This window comes from Triplophysa rosa, linkage group LG17, assembly GCF_024868665.1.
Source record: "Triplophysa rosa linkage group LG17, Trosa_1v2, whole genome shotgun sequence".
Classification (NCBI taxonomy): Eukaryota; Metazoa; Chordata; class Actinopteri; order Cypriniformes; family Nemacheilidae; genus Triplophysa; species Triplophysa rosa.
The window spans coordinates 16,318,188-16,342,434 of record NC_079906.1 but is presented as its reverse complement, the minus strand read 5'-3'; the positions used below and the strand labels follow the sequence as shown (position 1 = coordinate 16,342,434).

Genomic DNA, 24,247 nt, shown 5'->3' with positions numbered 1-24,247 from the left:
AGGCAGATGTAGTACCATCAGAGTATCAGCTTTTTATGATAAACATTCACAGCTCCAACTGTGACTTTAAACCTCCCGTTCTTATCTAAATGTCTTGCTTGGATGGATGCAGTTCTGGTGCATTTCTGAGATGCTTCTCGTTTCAACAGTGTCTAGTAGAACTTGATTAAAGAAGACATACTGATCTGACTAGTCAATTCTCATACACTTCCTTCTTGTTTCCCTGACAGCTTCTGTTGCCCCACCTGCTGTCACCTTAATAACACACGGGCATCCATGTGACATATTGATCATCAGCCATACAACAATAACAAGACTACATCCCTACAGATCCCCAGCAGAGACAGGCTTGATGGGAGCTCCAGATGGGGCCATGGAAAACGATGCTTTGTTGTTAAGAGCAACCATCACCACAGGTAACGTTAACAAGATCGGTTTCATTCACAAAAATATAACTTGATTCTTAAACCGAGGGTGGAAATCTTGGGTAACCAGTTACAGTCTCATCTCCGTTTTAACCGCGAGGGATATGCCCTATCTTCACGCAAAAAGGTTTTTTTTAATCCAGAAGAAATGGATTGTTGTCAAGGCGATCTGCGAATCTTGTTGTTTAGCTCACCGGCTAACCTAACCCGTCGATGACAGCTCGCCTTTTACAACAGCTGTTACTAAATGAGACATGCTGATTAACTAGCATAAAGACGATCTTAAATCCGTCGACCAGCCATTAGTGGATACGATGTTTACTCGAATCCAAAACAGCTACAAATGAAACAAAAATCCCGTACGAGTGGTCTTACGTCTGGTGTATAGGGTCACGGTTCTCTCTTACGATCCCGTAGTGAATGATGTGAATGATGATCACACACACGGCTGACGCCAGATCATAGGCGGACGTCAACATCCGCATCCGGGTAAAACCGAGTGCACGCCCCAAGTGAGACAGGGGTGTCTGCAGGTCGGAGCACTGGGCGTACCGAAAGGTAGGGGAGTGCCGAAAGATCTTTTCAATTGGACACGAAAGCTGCCTGTTCAACATCAGCTTAATCGCTATTGGCCTACATCTAAAGCCATTTTTTCACTGTGGTGTTTTTGTATCGAAGATTTTAAATATGAAACCAAGAATCTGCAGTTGATTTATAAAGATACTAGTGCCTATTTTAAAATTGGCCTCGACGCGAATCTAATGTGTGAGTTCTCCGTGATCACCGGGCTGTTAGCGCCGCCAAGAACAGCTTGATGGCAGCAAAATACACCTCAAATTGGCCACTGCTCTAATATCACTTAAGTGGCAATAGGATTATTAGCCTAGTTTTGCTTACGTTTCATAATGGGCAGTCGTTTGTCTGATGAATCCATTAGTTTCGAGACTAATCATTTTAACTTGAGGTCAGTCAGAGTTTCATAACTATACATAGCCTGGCTGTATGTATTTATTAGTTAAACTTATTACACGGCTCATTTGAATGCTTGATTCTGATTGGCCAGTCGCGACATTCCCAAGGGACCGGACCGCTCAAAACTAATAACACCCTGTAACCCGGATGCTGCAAATCATTTTGAGAGGAGCAGTTTAATATTACACATTTATTACACATATATAATATTACACATTACACAAAATAATTATAAATATGTCTTTTAATAACATATATGACATTATATTTACAAATTATTAAACCAATTTGCCTGTTCGTGACGTTTGAACGTCGTTTCTTACTTTAAAACCGAAACTAAACGGCTTTTCCTCGCGGAAGGTTTGCATTCAGTAAAAATGAGCTAATAAAATATTTCAAATTTGCATTTTATGTCCAGTTTTTTTCTCATTATTTTTGACATTGACATTTGACATTGTACTTGTCAAAGGGATAAACAATTCAGTCAAAAGTACACAGGCAATGCTCCAAGACTACTTAAGGGAGGTGTTTATGTCATATTGCGTTTTATTGTAAATGTAAAATGAAGGTACAGGGGATGCACATATCGGATTTGAACTATTTAGAAATAACTGATATTTAAGGAACAGCTGATAAGTGTCACAATCAAATGTGAATTACAATTATTATTTAAAGGGTGGTACAATGTCTCTAAACTAATAACACTCTTGAAGTGATGACAAGACTCAGGGTTGATGTTAAAAATCCTTAGGTCTATGTTAAATTGTAATATAATGTTATATCCTGCCATCTCTCCTGTTCTGTCATCGACTTGAGGGCGGCAGCAACAGCCAATCACAACGGGAGTTCCAGAAAGGAGCAGGGCCAATGGCATTTGTTGTCACAAAATCGCAGTGTCCCGCCCCCTTAGTGCCAAAGTCAAAATGACTCGCGCGCATGAAGAATCCCAGCTCGCGCGCGCGTAAGTAGCATTTGTGCGTGTAGTCAATACTGTGCGCGAGCGACTGCTTTGACTCGGGGGTTTGTTATTTCCCCTCGTACGTCTTGATTTACGTGCACAATCTTGGTTTTTGTGTTCAAGTTAGAGATTTGCGATCTCTACAGGTTTACATTTTACGCGCGAGGGTTTTCAGTGTGCCCGCGCAGCTGTAATCTGCTTGCGCGCTGTATTTACACGCTCACATACAGTAGTTTTGTCCAACTTCTAACGCCATAGAGACCCCTTGCCTACTTGCCCCAAGTGGCGCCCTGAGAAAAAATAATGTATTTCTCATTCAACTAACAAATGTTACTCTTTTATTAGTACAATATTCGTAATAACGTCAGGAAATATACTGAATGTATTATTTGTATAAAGTATACAGGAAATTTGCCAAAGAAACGTAACCTAGTTTATGTAATGGTTTGAATTCGTAATATAATTTTAATAATGTCCATAAACGCAAAATGGCCAGGGTGCAATTTTTATTTTTAATTAAGGTGGTTTTCAGACAAAAATGACAAAAAAAACTACATTTCACAGCTTGCACGCATCTCACATGACTTCCTCGTGATGTGACGTAACTGGCAAAACAATATACAGTTGTCGATTCAGTTGCAAGTGCAGTACAGCCCGAGCCCTGGAAAAAAGCTTATTCAGCTCACGGGAAAGAAAAGGTACTGTAAGTTGCATTCTTTTTTGCTGTTATGGCACACAGTAAATTAAAAGTTTAATAACTAAAAAAAATAGGTCGACTTTCCATGTCTATCGAAAGCCTCAACATAATGAATGACATGTCATGTCCAATGATGAGTAACGTTAACACGGTTTAATTTCGTGTTGTTTCATTGATGTTTATTCAAAGATGTCTCGCGACATGAAAAAGCTTACTGGGCTCGTGGCAGCTACATTCACACCTCTCACTACAGATGGGTAAAAATTTGAATCCTCTCAAAAAAAAAATACTATTTACATGAGGTCCAACTGTGATCATTGATCTGTTTTTTTACTCCTTGTTGTTCTTCAGGGCGATTAATCTCTCTGTTATTGGGTCATACATTGATTATCTTACAGAGAAACAGAGTGTCAAGAAGGTGTTTGGTAAGTTAAAGCTGTAATTGCATTCTTGTGTAATAAAACATTGTGTAAATTATACAACATTTTTCCATTAAATATAATAGTTTGGGGTAAAGAAAGCTGCTTTACTGTACGTCATTTCCCAGTAAGTGTGTTAAGTAATTTTTATATTTTGTAATTAACTCCATCTTCTTTTGAAAAGTAAATGGCACAACAGGTGAAGCTTGTTCTTTTACTGTGGATGAAAGAAAGCGTCTTGCTGCCGAATGGTGCCTACAGGGCAAGGGCAAGTGAGTTATGTATAATACACAAAATTGTTACATTTTCTGATGAAATGTAATAGTTGTTAGAGGGAGAAGACTTTTGTTGTGACTATGTGTTTGTGTGTGTTCAGACTCGAGCAGGTTATAGTTCATGTTGGCTGTATGAGTATAAAAGATACTCAAGAACTGGTGAGCACACACTTTTCTTTTACTTCACATGCCATTTTTTAAATGCAATCCTGCATTTTTTAATATAACAACAGCACCCAAAAAAACATTCGAACTAAGACTGTTTTTGTGTAATACATATTTTTTATGTAGGTACAAATTAACAGGTAGTTCACTCCTCGTGACTGATTCAAAATGCTGAGTGGATGTTTTTCTTGTTTCCTGTAGGCTCAGCATGCCTCCAGTATAGGGGCGGATGGTATAGCAGTAATCTCCCCTTCCTACTTCAAACCCACTAATGCAGGTTTTTAATTTTTCACTTTTTCTAATTTCTCACATTTTTCTTTTTTACTGCTTTACTTGATGTCTATTTAAAATTTAAAATCATTCTTAAAGATATAGTCAACTGTTCTTTCTCATGTCTGCCATACCACACCTTCCTCTTTTTCTCAGATGCATTGAGGATGTTTCTAAAGGAAGTGGGAGCCTCTGCTCCAGATCTTCCGCTATATTATTATCATATTCCAAGCATGACTGGAGTTGCTTGTAAGTGAAACCATCATCATTACTGTCGATCAGTTTTTACTGTGACATTTTAGAGATTCGTTTTATCTATAATTTAGTATTTGATTTCTCTCTGTTTTGACCCTCTACCCAACTGAACTCCTTCTTTTTGTCTTCCAGTGGAAGTGGCTGATGTGCTTAATGGCATTGAGAAGATGATTCCCTCGTTTAAGGGAGTGAAATACAGTGGAACTGACCTTAGGGACCTTGGACAGTGTGTCTGTTACAGCCAGTCCCACAACTGGTCTGTCCTGTATGGAGTAGATGAAGTATGACATCTCATTAATCTAATGCATTTTGATTTTTACAACTCAACTCAACTTTATTTATATAGCGCTTTTACAATTTTCATTGTTACAAAGCAGCTGTACATGAGACATATTGACTATAAGCAAAATAATTAAAGTTGTACCTGCAGAAACAAGAAAAACATTTTTATAAAACAACAGTTTTATGGATATCATTTGGTGTTTTAACCTGTGTGAAATGTTTTTATTCAACACTTTGTGCTTCAGCAACTCTTGGGTGCTTTGGTACTGGGTGTTCATGGAGCTGTAGGAAGGTAAGTGTCAACATCGCGGCATCTTCAAGCTTCTCCATTCAGCATGACTCGTGCAGTGTAGAATTTCAGCCCTTTAACTTCTTTTTCAGGACTTAGTTATCATGAAATGCTGTTTGACAATAGTGTGACCTCTTTGTTGTAATTGGTTGTTATTTTAACAGTTAGTATTCTGCTAACAGTTTCACACATGTTTGAGAATCTAGTTACAAAGATTGGCTTAACAATGGATTCCAAACAAAAACAGTGCCTGTTCGCACATTCTTGTAACTGAGGAGGTATAAAAAATCTCAACACTCTCTCTCCTTCAGCACATATAACTACCTCGGATGCAAAATGAAGCAAATGCTTTCTGCTTTTGATGAGGGAAACATGACGCAGGCCAGAGACATACAGGTATCTTACCCGTCCCATGTTATGTGTGCATCTGTTTGGCTTTATTACATGTGTTTTTACATCCACTTTTGCTGTTCAATCATTTCATTCATCCGTTAACAGTGTTACCGTAATCTTATGATTTACTCTATAGTTTTAACCGCAGCATTTAATCATTTGTTTTTTCTTATAGTTTAAATGTATGGACGTTATCACATTTGCCAAGAACCTTGGTGAGTTGACCATTTTCCCCATACTTACAGTACAGCCAGAGTTCTTATAGTTTTGATTTTAGTTTTACTTAGTTTTATAAATATTTTTAATTAGCTTTTATTTTTCATAAATACAAGTTTCATAAGTTTTTATGTTCATTTTACTTAAAGTTTTAGCAATTTTGGTATTTGCTTTTGTCATTGTGTAATTTTTTATGTTGCTATATAAGATTAATTAATTTTTAATTTAGTTTTTGTTTATTATTATAAATTTAGTGCTTTAAACTTATTTCAGTTTTTTTTTTAATTTAGGTCAATATTTTATTTAATTTCAATGAACAGAAACGTTTTCAAAGTTTTAATTTTAGTAAACTAAAATAACCTTGAGTACAACTGTAGGTCCAGAGTCGGCGCCAGACCACTACTAACAGGGGAGCAAGTGGCTCCCAGTGGGAGGGCACACAATCAGCATCATTAATACAAAAAAAGTCAAAACTACCACATTTGTGCAAGGGCACACTTACAACTCGTGCAGGATGCTATTTTCCGTACAAGTGAACAAGAATAACACAAATTCGGGGGCGGTCATGGCCCGCGCGTGCCCCCCTTGGCGCCAGCCCTGTGTAGGTCTCAGTTTGGCATAGCTTTGTTGTTCTCGTGTATATTTCAGGAAACTCTTCATTAAGTGATTGCATTAACCTCACTTGATTTGAAACATTTGTGCTGTACAGGTTTTGATGTGGCCGTGAATAAACAGGTGATGAGTGAACTGTCAGGGTTAGCGCTGGGTCCTCCCCGTCTTCCAATGCTGCCCTGCCCCATCTCAAAGGCCCAGACTATAGCACAGAAAATCAAGGACTCCTTTTGTTTAACATAACTTTACAAAGTTCAGAAGACAGGTTTGACTTAATCAACAGTGCTAATGACCTTAAAATTGCTGAATTTGTAAAGAATTTTTATACATACACAGTTGAAATTTACTTTTCTGAAATGTACATTTTGTATGTTATACGCTTGATCTTTTATTGTTTTATGTTTTTCCTATAACCACAGAAAAATGAAATAATTATTTCTTTCTGAACTTTCTTAATATTTTAATATTGTATTGTTTTTGGTGATTAATGTAATGACTGTTACATTAATTGGCGACTGAGGTCAGTTCCACAGCTCTTGCTGTGTCACTATTGCACCCTTGTGTAAGACGCTTATCAAAGCATTTCTACAGTTTGTAACAAATTACATTCCTCACAAAACTTGTACTGTAAGGCATTTCTTGCAAAACGTGTACTGCAAGTATGAAAATCCACTGCTCTGACATGCAGAATAGAATCAATGTATTAACCTTTTATCAAGTTACTAGAACTGATACTGTACTATCGTACTACTGTACTATTAATACACTAAATTCATATTTGCACATGTAACTCACATTTTTGTATCATTTTGTAATAACACAATACAGGGAAAATTTTTGTATTTCAAGAAATATGTTTACATTAAAATGAAAGTAATTAAATATCAGTCATGTGTTTAAACATTCTGTGTTGTTCTGTTTCAGGCTGTAGATTGTATTTAAAATTTAAACTTTCAAAAAATAATTACAATAAAAATACTGAATTGTAGGAGTGCCATGTCATGTCTTATGAAGACTGTGACCACATAATGCCCAGGACTGTACTGTCATCACCCATCACGTTTAATGCTGACTACACAGTACTAACGTACTGTTGTATTACAACACTAGCCGTTTTCTCCCAGTCTGGAGAGAATTTGTATCTGGAGAGAATTTGTATCTGACACTGACATCCAAGCTCCTCAAAATTCAAGTCATGACAACATTTTAGATTAAACTCTTCCTTCAACAGACACATTTGAGAAATGCTGCCCTCTTGTGTCTGTTCGCTGCACCTGCAAGTCTTATTTCACACGTCAGTGTCAATTTACTACTTGAATGCACAGTGCTACTTTGTGTGTTATGATGAAGACCTTAAACAAAATTAATCAAGATACATATTTTTACTGTGCTCATTTATCTTAAAGTTGTAGTTTGTACTTTTTTGAAAACTAATTTTATGCTTAACATTCTTCAGAATCGAATATCATCATAGCCAGTTACACCACATACTGGGTAAAAGTTTCACATTTCACAATTAGTTACGCCATTGGAGAAATTTCGACATTAAAGATTGAACATTATTAAACAGTCTAAATTTAGGCTAAAGTAGCACATGAATAATGTTTATTCAGCTAAATACTATCAATTATTATTTCTACAGATATACAACATTTAAACATATGCCTTAATCCACACATCTCTCCAGTTTATGCGGAACCAATGATTGTGGGTTTAAAAGTAAAACCCGGCGGGACAAAAATAGAGCGACACTAAACATTCACGTATTTCCGGCCAGCTCAGCGTACTGAGGGTTGTGAAGCTGTAATCCCTACATAGACATTTTGTACAGCTGTTTTATCTGTTTCACGTATATCGTTTTTTAATCTCGTATTAGGCAAAATGGTGCTGCTGACAATGATCGCCCGTCTGGCGGATGGACTGCCGCTGGCCGCTTCAATGCAGGAGGACGAGCAGGTATCTGTGCCCAATCACTTCTTTACGTTAGTGAGAATGACAGGAGAGGACAGTTTGTGACAGATCAACGAACAATGCCTTGAAAATAGAGAAAATTCAATAATAACCAATCCAACTAATTTACTACATGTTAACCATGGTTAATTTTGATATGGGTTTACAGGGAGAATCCGTAAAGCTATTTAATTTGACATTTAAACGTTCAGATTGCAGTGTGCGAAATCTTGATACAAGTTTTTTCTAATAAAATATGTTTTTCTAAAATTTCTATTATTGATGGTATCTGAATTTAAAAAGCTACCCCTACATGATAATTCAGGTATAATTATATTTCTTATATGGAATTTAAAGTCGCATGCGAACCAGTAATGTGGTACATGTTGTGCTTTGTATTTAGTTGACCAATTTGACATACTATCAAACAAAATATATTTTGCGTGTTCAAAGACACCAGTGAATTACAGTATGTATTTTTGAAACCCCTATTATTTCGAAATTCAGAGGATGTTTGACGATCTGATACTTTTGCACAAACTATGTGATTCCTTTGTCCCTTTAACTCAGTAAATTTAAATTAACCCCTCACTTCCCCATCTAGAGCTAAACTGCTGTTAAAGGAAAAGTTCTCCTCAAAATAAAAATTGTGTTTTTTTACTCACCCACACGACGTTCAACATGTTTTAAGATCTCCCGGCGCTTCAGAACACAAATAAAGATATTTTAGGTGTAGGCATGGGCCGGTATGATATTTTGACGGTATGATAACATCTCGCAAAAGTGTCACGGTTTCATGGTATTGCTATTTCAACACTAAAATGTGTTATTTCAAATGTCTGCGTATACAAACAACAACTTTTCAACTGGACACAAGTACATTTTATTTTTAAGTTTAAAGGTGTCCTGAACTGGGCTTGTTTATTGTTTTATACTGTTGTATGAGGTCTACTTATGATGTTCGCGTGGTTTTTACATTCGAAAACATCAAAATCAATAAGTAATAGGCTATTTTCTACCCAGGTTTTGAGGTCGTCTCGTCAAACGCTCTGTTTAAATGGGCGGGCTGCATTGAAGACTTGGAAGTAAACGCCCACTGTTATGATTGGATAGCAGCTTGCGTAGTAAACTTAGTTGGAGCCTTCTGTGAATTTGGTTAGACACGTAATGTTAGGTTACACATTATCAGGACATATCAAGCGATCTCTAACAAAGCAATAGTGACGCATAGTACAAATATGTTTTACTCACATAAGATTGCTGCTCCATTCCTGTCGGATCCAATATTGACTGCACAGCACTGCTCTTTAATTTTAGTCTCTCCGCAAATCCAGTGCTGTGTTCCCAAAGGAATCAATGGTGAAATTACGCGAACAAATGCTCAATGTTTCACCCACGTGAGCAGGAACGTACTTAAAAATAAACTTCAACCACGCATTCCTAATATCAGAATCCGAAGGAAGCGACTGTTCTTCCACAACCAGGTGCTGCACAATGTTGCATGTTTGTTGCTTGGTCGAAACAAGTCCTCACTTTTGCACATATGACACGGGGCTAGCCGCCCTCGGGAGCCCTTCGCTAAAGTGACAGATCTTCACAGAAAAAATAAGCAAATAAAGACAAGACAAAAACAAACCTTAAAATGCTAATTGTTTATATATTTTATAAGACCAATAATTCTTAAAATCTGCAACAGACCATTTATTAAGACCTAAGTGCTGAGGCTTTTGGATCTAAGACCAAACGACAAGCATAAACATGCTTATTAATAACAAACATGGCAACACAGCAAAAGAGCGCTGTGTGATGGAGCCTTCCGAGCATAAACACAACACAGGGCATATCAGCAGTTTAGTTTAAATTTACGGACAAAACAAATCTTTAGCCGAAAAATATGTCTCTATGGTTACCAGTTTGTCGATCATCACAAATGCGGGAGTGTGTACTATGTGTGGCTAAAGTCATTCAAGAACCAGTGGGCGGGGCTAGAGAAGTAGTCGTTGATATTTTTCTGTGGAGGCAGTGTTCAACCTATAGATAGGTGCATTCCAGGACCTGGCGTTCGCTGAGCCTGGTGTCAATAACGGTTGTAATTTCAGTAACAAGGGCGTTTTCAGTTCTGACACTTACAGGATGTTAGCTTGAATACGATTCCCTCTTATACAACAAAATCTCGGGTTAAAATTGTGGTTTTTTATTCATGGCTCCTTTAACCAACATTCATAGAACATATATGTCAGGTAAAAATAAAGCCTTGAAATTATAAGACTCTTTCAAAAAATGTATTTTTGTCATAAATTAGGCCTAAACATCCTACATTGCATTACATGACTTAATTATTTATTTTTGTATAAACACAGCTCATACCTTAGAAACGGTATCACAGAAAATTTGAGTGGTTTTGAAACCTTGACTCTTTCAAACCTCGGTATACCTTGAAACCGGTATTCGGCCCATGCTTATTTAGGTGACGTCCGAGAGATTTCCAGGCCTCCTAAATAGACATCATGGTTATAGTTGTTGTCAAGGTCCAGAAAAGTACTAAAGACATCGTTAAATTGGTCCATCCGCTCAACTGTAACCATGATGTCTATGAGGAGGCTTGGAAATCTCTCTGATGTCACCTAAAAGAACTTTATTTGTGTTCCGAAGATGCCGGGAGGTCTTAAAACATGTTGAACGTAAAAATAACACAATTTTGATTTTGAGGTGAACTTTTCCTTTAACTGTAGGTTAAGGGTGGTCTTTCAAAATCTTTATTTAAGGATTTTGAGGATCAAACACATCTATTCTGGCTTGCGGTATATTTGGTTTTAGATTAGAGAACAGTGAGACTTTCCCTGGATGTGCTCTTGAAAAAAGTAGTTTGCAGTGTATCGTGTAGGTACCCAGCATTTTACCTTAAGGTCTAACGTCTTTACTTTTCCCCCTTTCATGCTGCAATGAAGGGAAGTGAAAAGGTTTGTTCACCTTTAGACTTTGTCTGAAGAGGATCGAGTCACATGTACTAATGTAAAAGTGAGTTTGTTATTGGGTCTAATTTGCACGTCTGTCTTCAGATGGGCAGAGACCTCCAGCAATATCAGAGCCAAGCCAAACAGCTCTTCCGGAAGCTGAACGAACAGAGTCCCACCCGATGCACCCTAGAGGCTGGTTCAATGGCCTTTCAGTAAGTATAATGGCAAATACACCACACGATACCAATAGCTAAAATGTGCCATTTACAAAAAACGGAGTGATATGTATTTATTTCAATAAAGGGGTCATATTGCGCGAATATGTGTTTTTCTGTGTCTTTGGTGTGTTATAAGTTGCCCATGCATGTATTAGACACGTAAAATTGTAAAAATGAATGTGTCGGAACAAAAGATGCATTCTATCTCAAAGCGAATGCTCACCCAGACCTGCCTGAAACGCCTCGTGTAACCACACCCCCACAAATCTACGTCAGTTTGTGGTATGATTTGACTAAGACCGCCCAAATGTATACGCAAGTAAGGTGGGCATACCTTAGTATAGTCAGTATAATTGCTTTGGAACCTGATTTTCCAAATATGGTAAGAGGCGTTACATTTCCGTCAAACGCTTGCAGTATTCGACCAATCACTTACGCACTGGTTAACTGGCCAATCATAGCACACCTCGCTTTTCAGAGCGATGAGCTTTGTAAAAAATCTGCGCGTTTCAGAGAGGCAGGGCAAAGAGGAGATACAAACATCCATGGTATGTGGAAAATACAGCTTTTTTGAACCTTAAATCGTGTAAACACATTGCATTACATCTAAAACAAACAATAATATTTGTTTTAGCCATGTCATATGACCCCTTTAAAGCATCTCTTGACCTTTTCTCAAAGCTATTTCATAGAGAGTGGAGTTTGCTATCTGGTGCTATGTGAAGCTGGGTTTCCAAAGAAGCTAGCTTTTGCTTATCTGGAAGACCTACAAGCAGAGTTTCATGAACAACATGGGAAGAAGGTGCCCGCGGTCTCCAGGCCCTACTCTTTCATAGAGTTTGGTAATGGCCTTCGTTTTCCATCAGTTTCAGAACTTCAGAACATCATTAGTTTCCTAATACTTTTCACCTATCCATAGATACGTATATTCAGAAGACCAAAAAGTCATACATTGACAGTAGAGCACGCAGAAACCTGAGCAACATTAACACAGAGCTGCAGGATGTTCAAAGGATCATGGTGGCCAACATAGAAGAAGTTCTGCAGAGAGGAGAAGCCTTATCTGGTAAACACTTCTTATGTTTTACTGAATGCAATTCAATTTTAGAATGGGTAGAGTCAGTGTTTTACAAGTAAAATATCTCACTTGTTCGTTTCTTCTTTATTTTTCTTCAGCGTTGGACTCTAAGGCCAGCAACCTCTCCAGCCTGTCTAAGAAATACAGGAGCGATGCTAAGTACCTGAATACGCGCTCCACGTACGCTAAGCTAGCTGCGGGCGGAGTCTTCTTCATCATGCTTATCGTATATGTGCGCTTCTGGTGGCTGTGAGTGTAGAAGATGTGTGGAGGGGCTCTTGAGAAAGTTACAGGTGAAGAGCAGACAGACTGTCAAGCGACAACAAGCTCACGTTGTGTTTTATAGCGCTGGGCCTGTTCTTAAAGACTGTTGGACAAGGCACTTTCCTTCCTTAACAGGCCGTTGAGTCCCTAACCTGATTCTCACTGATCTTTGTTTTAAGAACTACACAGAAGTTTGCTTGGAGTGAGTAATGGATGTGTGTGAATGAAAGAGAGTAAAAGGCGTGTTTTGTCTGTAAAAGATCGTATATACTGTACAGCTGAAGCATAGAGCAACAAACCCTGGAGTTAATGGTTCAATGACATACGTATTTTAATTTAGATTTGTTGATTCAGCACATTGTGGGTTTGAGAGTGGGTGGGCTACCACTTCCACTGAACGTTTAATGCTCTGTTCTTCCAAACAGTGGACGTTTATGAGTTCTTTAAAGAAATAGAGAAACGTTTTATTTCTCAAATCTTTTGAATGAAATAGCGTTAGTCTTAGTTTAAAGTTGTCTTAATTGGATACAAATTCGAAATTTTGTTGTTTCAAAATCAACCCACAGCATTTAGAAAATGTTGACCAAAGTTGCATAACACACAGCGCTTGAACCGCATTGAAGAGATTTACAGTCGTGTTAAATTACTCAATATCTATAAAATAAGCGTCATTGAGAGTGGTGGCCTGCTACTTTTTATAAGAAGCAGCTATCTGGGTGAAATTTTGTTAAACAAGCTTATCTATGTCTATGGAACTTACCCTTACACAGTTGCAAACATCTGACTTGGCGTCCTTTTGCTTCCTTTATCAGAGTTTACATTAGTATTTTACTACATGCAGTGAAGAACTAAACACTTAATATCCGACCAGTCATCCATGTACAGACGTCCGTTTCAGTTCATGAGACAGAAATGCATTCTAATCAAAAGAGCAATCATTCAGCTTGCCAAGCCTCCTGTATAAATAAAATTATTCAAACTCAGATTTTGAATGTCAGTACCCTTTACATTCACTTTTGTGTGTCTTGTGTTATACCCAGAAACAGCCAAATACATTACACTTACTTTTGTGTGTTTTTATCCTGCTAAACAGCAGCCTATTCTAGTTGCCTTACAAGTTTATTGTCAATCATAGTTAAGTAATGGTACCCCTGGCCTTTCACACATGCATGTTTTCGCTAAACCGCGGTTCATGAAGAATTTGCTTCTAGAATTGCTGTTGAAGAGCATGACCTGATGAACTGAGTGATAAGACGTTTCTGACATTTACACACACTCCTTATACATGAATCCAGAACATCCACTAAAGAGAAAAGAGTGAATATAAAGTTATTATTGAATTACTTTTGCTCATAATTGGGATTATGGATTTGAACAAAGCCCTGACCCTGTGGCGTGGTTTCCTGGACAGGGCTTAAACCTAGTCCCAGACTAAACTAAATGTTGGAGGTGTCTTGATCGAAAACAACTTGCACTAACATATCTTAACATATATCAGTGCGATTGTTTTGTCTCAAGATGCACACCAGTAATGTATTTTGTAAAGTATTTTTAATATTTAAAATGAAACTAATCTAACTAAGGTCTAGTCCTGGTTTTAGCTAATCCCTGTCCGGGAAACCGCCCCTATTAAAACTTTGGAGCACACCTTGTTTTACACTGTTATGTTTAATGATATTACTTTAAATTTACATTTAATTCATATTTTTAATTACTAATTCTTAACTAAGTTAAGCAATCAGATTTCAGCTTTTTCCTGGCAGGCCATAAGACTGGCTTTAGAAAATGTGATGGTCCCATAAATCCTGTCCTTTCACACGTATCCACCAGAGTGCGCCCAACTGTGTCCCAAAGCGTCTAATAAAAATTTCGCTCTTGTTTTGAGTCATTGTGCAAAGTTTGTTAGCAAAACGGAAACGCAAAAGCTCATTTAAGAGACTGGAAGCAAGAAAATGTGCTAACCATCCTTGCAGAGAGAACAAAACGCTGACGTTTTTGCCCCGATCTGTCTGCATGTGTTCAGGAAGTGGGCACAGACGAAAAGAGAAGCTGCCATAGTAGCGTGCATCATCGACCACAGCTCTGCGTCTCAACTCTTCACCCCTCGCGTTCTCTCTGGAGAGGGGAAGTTAGCGGAGGTCTGCTGAGGGTGACCTGTTGATAAACGCTGTCAGGCCTTGAACTCTGCTGGGCAACTCGAGGTTCTTATCTTTCATAAGAAACTGTTCAGTTCTGTGTGCCAGCCAGGTGTTAAATAATGTAGATCTGCTTTAGTCCATTTTTTGGAACTGCTGCCCTATTAGGTATGCACTATTTTTATGTTTAGCATGTTCTGAGTGTGTGTGTGTGTAGTAGTCGTGTTCTTTGTAAGATCACGAGGTGTATCAGAAGTGATGGTCATGGTAGATCAGTTGCATCTCATGCTTCACTCTTTGTGGTTGGTTTTCGGTATAAGATCACATTTGTAGGCTCAGTTTTCACGGTCATTTTGACATAGACCGAGGGTCCTTATCAGGGGGTCCTTCAATTACTGTTTAATATCAATTTATGTTTTGAAAAGTAAACCTGGGCATCAGACACAAATGGAAGGAATAAATGTAAAAATTATAATATTATTCAAAACGAAGAGCATAAAGTCAGTACATTAAAATAAACATGGAATGTAGAATGTTACCAGTAGCCTATATGACTTTGCATGCTACAAATAAATATTATATTAAAATTATTTTATTTGATATTTAATGTCTAATGTAAGCATCATAACAAAGTATGTGAACCCTTTCGTGTGGTACTATATGGCCCGGTTTCACAGACAAGGCTTAAGGCTAGTCCCAGACTAAAATGAATGTTTGACCTGACATAACTGAATATAACTTGCCCAGAAATATCTTAAAATATGTCAGTGCCATTGTTTTGTCTCAAGATGCACACCAGTAATGTATTCCTCTAAGGCATTTTTGTAAAAGCAACATAAATATCTTAATTCAACTAAGGCATAGTCCTGTCTTGAGCTAAGCCGTGTCTGTGAAACCGGGCCTATATGTTATATGCCTGACTTAAAGGGACAGTTCACCCAAAAATGATGATTCTGTCATTATTACTCACTCTCTTGTCATTTTAAACCTGTGTGACTTTCTACACAAAAGAAGATAATTTATGTTGACCGAACAATGGTGGTACCCATGGACTTGCATTGGTTTTGTGTCCATACAATAGAAGGGAATGGGTGGCACCTTTGTCGGTTACCAACATTCTTCAAAAAGACAGAAAGTCGTACAGGTTTGAAATGACAAGGGTGAGTAAATAATGACAGAATTTTCATTTTTGGGTGAACTATTGAAAGTGCTTTTATACAATATGCACCAGGGGTCCCTGCTCCTCCTTTCTATCCATAAAAGCAATCTTGGCCTGAGAGTTTAAAGACCTCTTAGTTGTTTTGTCTTGCCTCTGCCATCAAAGAAACAATTTTTTAAGTAACTAGATTTTGTTAACAAAATCCCCTTTCAAAGCTTAACATCCTTCCTTTTAGATAAAAATTCTCTGTCTTTTTTTGACCTGAGGGTAAAGTTGCATGTTTTTTTTTGTTTCTCTCTCTCTCACCTCTGCCGAAGACCCTTATCTTACACCCTGTGAGTTTGTGTGGGTGGGGAGGTGTTTGCATTAAGTTGATTATCAACTTAATGGGGGCTTTTAGGGTGCACACTAACATGTGTCATGAGTCATTTTTCACTGTCATGTATTACTGTTTTCTCTAGAAGTAAACTAATAAGCTAATAAAACAAGTTCAGCTCAAATTAATGTTCCATGGTCATTTATTTCACAACACATTGTATATAGTCAAAATAACAATGACAACAATAATAACATTTAGGCACTTTTCTGCATCTTAAATGTACATACATAAATGAAAAACTACCCATAAACAAGATATCCAAAAATCAACTTAAGCAGTCATCTTAACATGAGTCACATTATCAGGTATTTCCTTTACACAAAGAAAAAAAACATGAATTTCAAAATTTTCACATGTGATATATGTGGTTTTGGCACACTTTCATGTGAATGCCATGTTAACTAAATACTCTTGTAAAAACTCATGTTTTTCACATGGAATTTCAGGGTTACAAAAGTTGTCTCTCTGCACAACTAAATCACCTTGCTGATGGGTCCTCTGTTCTACTGGACTTTCTTCATTCTCTAAACTTTTGTGCATTTCTGACTCTTTTTCAGAAGCATCTTCTTTCTCCAGCCTTGACTGACTATTATCTTTAGTTTTCTTATTAAAAAAGGACATTATCCTTAGGATTTTTCTCTTCATTTTAACTGCAAATGGAAAATTATGAAAATGTGTAAATGAAACCTATAGCTCGACTCTCAAATACACCACAAGTAATATACAGGACAGTATAGAATAAACTGTATTGATTACTTGAACTCTGCTAATTCCTTGGGAATGACAGACCATTTATTTTAATTATAAGGCAAAAGTGCATTTTATCAAACATTCACCCCAATAAATGTAAGTTGCATTTGATCTCATTTCATTAACAAATAAAATTTCTATAGTGCGTTACGCGTTCTCTGGAAGCAGCTGATTCTTTGTATAGGCACGAGTCACGACTGCTTTATAGCCTATGTATATTTAACATGCGCAACACCGGAAAATATAGGTCAGTATTTTAATATGATGTGTAATGATATGCATTTTCGTTATATATTTACAAAATATTTCCATTACCTGTATGATGTAGACGTAATCTTGCTGAAGACGCACAGACTCGACATTGTTTGCGTCTTGCTTGCGTAATCTTCCTTTTGGCACACAAGCATCGTTACTGCCACTCGCAGGACAAACTGTGCATTGCACCCGAAATTGCTCGGTTGTGGTAAAAAATTCCAGAAACGATTCCAGATTTAGGGGGGCCAGTGGGGTGCCAAGTGTGCTGACACAGGGGCACTGGCCCCCTCTGCCCCCCCCAGAACCGCCCCTGTCTGATAGGGTTTGCATTCACACCAGAAGACTTCAGAAAGAGGACATGGCTATAATGGTAAAACCAAAGAAGGCAGAGGGTGCATTTTGACACTCCCTCTTTTGGTCATTCTCGCCTGCCTTCTTCCCTTCTCTCTCTTTTCTGTTTCCATGGCTGCTGGGGTGCGTGACAGTCATGTGAAAATGAGGCCGATTGAATTAAAATACTTGGTGTGATCAGGGGTTGGAGATACAGCACTTGTACTAAACACACTATAAACTGATTATGGGCGCGCACACGCTGTCGAGGGCCCTGAACAGTTTGTAGGCATGTTAGTTGTCAGAGAAGTAATAGGTAATGAATTCCTGTTAAACTATTTTGAGATTTTCCAATATTATTGTTTTTTCTCTCCCAGCTTAAAGGGATAGTTCACCCCAAACTTTTGTTATTCTGTCATGAATTACTCACTTTCTAGTTGTTCCAAATCTGTATAAATTTCTTTGTTTGGTTGAACACAGAGAAAAATTTTTGGACGAATTCTTGTAACCAAACAGTTCTTGAACCTTATTGACTACCATAGTAGGAAAAATGACAATGGTAGTCAAAAGTGGCCCAGAACTGTTTGCTGTCCTACATTCTTCAAAATATCTTCTTTTTTGTTCAATAGAACAATCTATGGTAGTCAATGGGGTCCAAGAACAGTTTGGTTATAAGCATTCTTCCAAATATCTTTCTCTGTGCTCATCAGAACAAAGAAATTTATGTAGATTTGGAACAACTCAACGGCTTGTAAATGATTACAGAATTTTTATTCGGGAAAAAATTACTTAAGTATTTTGCATAGTGATTTAACATCACATCTTTGATATCTATTTCTAATCTTTAAATTTTTGCCATTATTTATGGGTGAAATTCAATAACCCCTTCTCATTCGCTGTGGTGATAGCATAACCACAATAAGCACCTTTCTCACATGTAATGGCTTGTTTTGTAACCACACCAAGGCTCTGGCTTGATTTCAATTTTGATCACCAAATTACCTCGAATCACAATGTCACAATTTCCACATTTTCCTGCTTGCTGCTCAAATTGACATTGTGATTTTTTTATGCACCTTACCATCAGCTCTCCTGCTGTTCTATCTCTCCTGTTTTTTCTCTCTCACGCTCTCTCGCTTCGCAGCACAGAAACCGGCCAGCTGTGCTTCGGTCTGCAGGGGTCGTAAAAACCAAGGACGAAAGAGGAAGTTCAGAGGGAGCTTATGAGTTATTTCCCCCCAGCGTACACATGGGGCCTGGGAACTGCCCTCCTCCCTCACCAGGCATGAAACAAGACTGACGGTTAAAGCTTGATGCCCCTTCACCCTGTGTGTACACAGTCCCCATTACCTACACAATTGGGAGTGACCCTTATATTAAGGTCGCACTAAACTTCATCTGCACAGCTCATCAGCCATATGGGAGCGTATGTAGTAACCGCGTGTGACCGTAATTGGTTAAAGTCTGTACGGATACCTCGTCTTTTTGGTTTATAGGCTATGAAGGAATGTTTTGGTGCATTGCAAGTTAAGGTCAATTGACAGCATTTGTGGATAATGTTAATATCCATTTAAAATAATTGAACTCATCCCTCTCTTTTTTGGTCGTTTTTATAGGTGTGCGGACATTATTCCTTTTTTATTCCTAACACATCTTTTAGTCCGGCACCTGAGTCTCATTAGGCTTTTGGATATGCACACCTTTTTTTTGTATTTTTGATTCTTAGCGATCAAAGCAGTATTTTTGATTTTACATTAAGAGACTAATAATAGAAGTAAACAGGAGTTTGAAACAGAAATTCAAAGCCTATGTTTTTTTGAAAGTACAAATTCTACTATTAAAAATGTTACTTGAGAAGCTCTAAAATGCCATATTTTGTCATCAAAGTGTTTTTTTTGTCACTGTATGCTGGATTTGTAGATTTGTTGTTGTTGTTGATCACATGTATTGAAACTGGGATATTCCATTTAGACTATACCACAAACGGGTTTACCTGCAGTAGTATATGTCAACCTGGTGACTGCAGATGGCAACATGAATAGTGTTCTATCTAGATTAGTTGCGCAGCTGTGGGAGTCTGTGTTGCAGACAGGTGTGAATACCATTCATGCCTGACCTCATGCTGGATTTATGACACAATTAACCCTTGGCAGGAACAACACAAGGCTTACTCACTTTACACTTTCTCCACTGTCTTGCACCTCTGTCTACACGTGCATGCGTGCGTGTGCGTGCATGATGTTGAAGAAAAGGTCAATATGCATTTTGATAATACTTTTTTCTAGCTTTTTAACTTGAATTTTTAGTATCTCTCGCTCTCTCACACACTCTGTCGTGGGTGAGAGGCCACCAACCGTAGAGAATTAATTTAACCTCAGTGCACTTTTTAAGCCACTGGGACTGGCCCCAGAAACTCAAAGGGAGGTTTATTTAGCATGAACTCGAAAGCGATTTGCCATATCCTAAAACTGTACACCACCCACAGCACACATTTGCAATGGATCAACACAAATCATTGTCTTCAAAAACATGATACCCTTACAGTGGAGTTGAGAAGTGAGTCTACTTTATTATCACTATTACAATTTTATTCAAATGTTGAGAAATTATTTTGGAAATGTGTAATTTGCCCCTTTTGCTTTAATAAAAACATGCGCTTGAATTGTCATTGACTCCTGGTATACTTGTTACTGCATCATGATTCCAAAAGAATGTTCCAAAGAGCATGATGTGTGCTTCTCATGTGGTCACATGCATACTTTGTGGTCTATATAGTGCATAGTTGTAAATATTTCTTATCTATTTGATGTCACAATGTTTTGAAAGATGATTTCTCAGCTTATTTCCTGGTTTAAATTGAATTTAGAATTTTCAATGTAGGACCCCTCTAAGTGTCCCCATGCTCACATTGACCCCGGTGTGAGTAATGGTGGCCCATACAGCTTGATCTGCATGGCCTCCGTTTCTCCACGTCTCATAAACATGTGTGCTCTTCTTTTCCCACAGTGTTGTATAAATAGCCCTCTCGCCGTGTATGTGATTGCTTGGTAGACCTCACACTCAAAACAGCAAATTCTGCCCACCTGCCCGGGCCAAGACCCACGGTCCCCTTACAAGACGCACAGTATTCTACCCCTCGAGAGCCTCTTGTCAGCTCTCCTCTTACTCCATCCTCCAATAACCTCTACTCTCTTGGCCCTTTCGGACAAGCATGGATTTCGTGCCAAGCTGTGCCGCAAGCCGACCCAGAGCCCTGACCACTGTGGAACGTTGAGAAGTGGTGAGGTCCTTCGGTGATCCCAACACTTGTGCAAAGTGAACCTGATGCTTGAGAACTTGTCTTTTACGCATGCCAAGACTATTGCTATTTTAGTCTGAAGACGCAGTGTGAAATCTCACATTGGGCCTTGTAATTACTGGCTCATTGCTTTGCTCGTAAATGTTGAGGATTCGTGAGTCTTTTACCACATAAAGGGAGTTCTATGCACATTATCAAAGACATAAATCATCAGATTGAATTTGTAAAAGTCCTGCAGCATCTGTGACAACATGTGTGTATTAACATTAACCGCATGCAGTAAGAGGTATAATCGTCTGTAATTCTATAGCTTTAATGGCAAAATAGTCCATGCCAGGTCCATTTACTGTTCCTTATGAACAGAACTATACCTTCAGACAGTATCACATGGTTACATTTTCTATTAGATTTTGATGAACAATTCATGTGTAATCTTTGTGGATGATGCTTTTTTTCTCAGATCCCCCTTCTGTGTGTGAAACCTAATTTTACATCACCACATTATTGGAAACTTAGTGAATGAATGTGCCACAATATTTGCAGAGGGTTTTTTTTGTAATATTTGGAGATTTTTGTTGACCTAATGTTACATCACCACATTATGGGAAAGTTATTGAATGTATGTGCCACAATAGTTGATCTAAACACTACGAGGTTAGCATAGCAGGAAACCCCCAAGTATGGTTATTTACAAAAAAAACAGAGTAATCCCTTGATTGTTATTTATTTTGAGTTAATAGAGCACATCCTAAGCCGTAGTGCTCAACACTCTCTCGTATTACAGCCACTGCTGTACTTTTTGCAGTGCCATTGAGATCATGTAATGCGGAAGTGTATAGAGGTCATGGGGAGAGAGATAATCCACCACTAAATATACCCCTCACTTCCTGTGCCCCCTCTCTCATTTCAGTTGGATAGGGCAAGATAGATGATGCTTCCGCCTGATATTACTAGTGTCATCATTAGTGGCTATCTACCTACCTACCTACCTACCTACCTACCTACCTACCTACCTACCTACCTACCTACCTATCTATCTATCTATCTATCTATCTATATCTATCTATCTATCTATCTATCTATCTATCTATCTATCTATCTATCTATCTATCTATCTATCTATCTATCTATCTATCTATCTATCTATCTATCTATCTATCTATCTATCTATCTATCTCTTTCCATGGGCTTCATACATTCTACAAACTGGCAACTTCCTCCAATGTCAAGACAGTATTTTTGAGCTATGTGTAGTTTCCCACGGTAAATGAGCATGGGCTGGGGAGTAGGTGATCAATGATGAAGCAATCACTCTTCTGATGACACCATCTCATCTAACATCATATATCACTGTTTTATCTGGCCCCTTTGACACGTGTACTTACTAGGATAAATCACCTTCTATGGCAGGCCATTAAAAAACTGTCCCAGTATTCACCATGTGACCTGCGTCCTGTCACGGATACATTCGTTTATGCATATATTTTAATTTGCCGGCCTGGCACGAGTTGTTTGTTTACGCTGAAATAATGTTTGTTTCCATTTTGAAAGGGTGTAAGAAAATCTTTTCATTTGGGTGAAAGAAATATTTTTCTTAAGGTGTCTGAATGTTGTACTTCATAGAGAGGCATATGACTGATATTTGCTGTTTCTGCATCACTGTAACTGAAATACCCGTGCACACAGATCAAAGCTGTGTTCAGTCCTTTGACGTGTGCGAGATTGTATCTATGTTTTATCTGTATTTTTTATGCACAAACATTAGTAATTTAACTCCTTTCCTGTCACTGTACGTACTGTACAAGATTTAACTGAACTGTTTAATTTTTTTCTTATTTAACAATACATTTATCTGTACACTGTATACTTTAAAAATGTATGAGTGAGCATAATCTGAGCTGAGAGGCAAAGATGGCACACCCAAAAGTTAAAGTTTTTATAAGGTCTTTTGGGGAGATTCCAGCAATTATTACTGATGTAAATTAGTAATAATTTTGAACTGTTCATCCCTTAAATACTGTAAATTTGACTACATAAAACGATATATTCAAAAGACGCAGTATTTGCCTTTAATTTGCCTTAAGTTTATGGGTAAAAATTTGTTAAATCCAACTGTAGTTTGACTAATAAATCCCTTAATATTTACAATACTTAATACAATACACAATACAATGCACAATTTAGAATCTTTTAGACTGTAAATCGTATTATATTGTATTGTCATTGTGTTGAATGTCTGTACTAGAAGCTTCCAACACCAAAGAAAATTCCTTGTGTGTGCAAGCACACTTGGCAATAAAGCTCTTCTGATTCTGATTCTGATTCTGATTCTGATTCTGATTCTGATTCTGATTCTGATTCTGAATACAGTAATATTACACAATATATGTAGGCTATCTAAAGATGTCTCATTGTTTGCGTAATGAGACTAGTAAACCACTTGGGGCTGAAAATTGGCATAAAACAAAGTCTGGAGAAGGGTACTATGTGTAGAGAACCAGCTTTTAACAATAGAGTAACCAAAGCTTGACCCCCTGCAGGGAAACTGGGAGGGTTAATTTGTTCTTTTCAATGTAGTCATTCACAGGAAAACACTGGAGGACATGAACAAAAAAGGGGTTGATTTATTTATTTTGCCTTTACAGTGGGAGCCTATTAATGCAACAGTTGAAACAATGGAGTCCCTCCAATACATCTTTGATGATCTCTGGGTAGATCAGTACCTGAGTCATGTCATATATTGTGTTGTCATGTTTTGATGTGGTGGAAAGAATTGGATTGCAGGACACAAGTGGAGCTTGTGTGTGATATAATGCTTCCAATGTCATCGGGTCACAATAGCTGTTTGATCATTGTTGTTAGGACAAAGGTATGCTGAATGCTTTGAATGATATACACATTTTCGATGTGAGAATGTTGTTACATCTGTGCTTTTAATGTGCCATCAAAATTATATTTTTTAATTGGGTAAATGTTAATTTATTTAAAGTAATACGTATATACACAGATCAATTAATTTATATCTCAGGAGAAGATGTAGGTCCAGGCCATTTAAACATTTTAAAATATAAATATATATTTTTTAAATAATCTGTTTTCTGCCATACTTGTATCGTGAAAGACAATAAACTGCAGGATAAATCAAAACCCCTTGGAAAGGGGTGGGTATTTGACGAAATAACGTCAGCGGGTGGAGAGGAAAAAGTATGAACGGGTTAAATTTGAGTCATACTCTGCTTTGCGGAG

At 37.8% G+C, this 24,247-nt stretch overlaps 2 protein-coding genes and 1 long non-coding RNA gene across 5 annotated transcripts; 2 read left to right on the top strand and 1 right to left on the bottom strand.

Annotated features, from left to right (window-relative positions):
• The first annotated feature begins 299 nt into the window (after positions 1–299).
• npl (N-acetylneuraminate pyruvate lyase (dihydrodipicolinate synthase)) lies at positions 300–7,172 on the top strand. 2 transcript variants are annotated; one of them, XM_057356194.1, is made up of 13 exons: positions 300–416; positions 2,920–3,053; positions 3,242–3,309; positions 3,404–3,477; positions 3,656–3,743; positions 3,848–3,905; positions 4,113–4,188; positions 4,338–4,430; positions 4,569–4,717; positions 4,964–5,010; positions 5,319–5,403; positions 5,576–5,615; positions 6,326–7,172. In XM_057356194.1, exons 3-13 carry the CDS (start codon positions 3,242–3,244, stop codon positions 6,469–6,471), a joined length of 924 nt encoding a protein of 307 aa, XP_057212177.1. In that variant the 5' UTR covers positions 300–416; positions 2,920–3,053; the 3' UTR covers positions 6,472–7,172. The 2 variants fall into 2 exon arrangements, with proteins under 2 accessions (XP_057212177.1, XP_057212178.1); XM_057356195.1 differs by having other exon boundaries at positions 2,920–3,058.
• Positions 7,173–7,985: 813 nt separating this feature from the next.
• sec22bb (SEC22 homolog B, vesicle trafficking protein b) lies at positions 7,986–16,402 on the top strand. Of its 2 annotated transcripts, XM_057356196.1 has the most exons (6): positions 7,986–8,020; positions 8,105–8,184; positions 11,238–11,347; positions 12,035–12,195; positions 12,273–12,419; positions 12,530–16,402. In XM_057356196.1, exons 2-6 carry the CDS (start codon positions 8,110–8,112, stop codon positions 12,682–12,684), a joined length of 648 nt encoding a protein of 215 aa, XP_057212179.1. In that variant the 5' UTR covers positions 7,986–8,020; positions 8,105–8,109; the 3' UTR covers positions 12,685–16,402. The 2 variants fall into 2 exon arrangements, with proteins under 2 accessions (XP_057212179.1, XP_057212180.1); XM_057356197.1 differs by lacking the exons at positions 7,986–8,020; positions 8,105–8,184 and adding an exon at positions 10,547–11,138.
• Positions 16,403–16,489: 87 nt separating this feature from the next.
• LOC130567799 (uncharacterized) lies at positions 16,490–17,658 on the bottom strand. Its single transcript, XR_008964651.1, has 2 exons — positions 17,434–17,658; positions 16,490–17,018 (listed from the first exon to the last, which is right to left on the bottom strand). It is a non-coding gene; the product is annotated as an uncharacterized LOC130567799 (long non-coding RNA).
• Between the last annotated feature and the right edge of the window lie 6,589 nt (positions 17,659–24,247).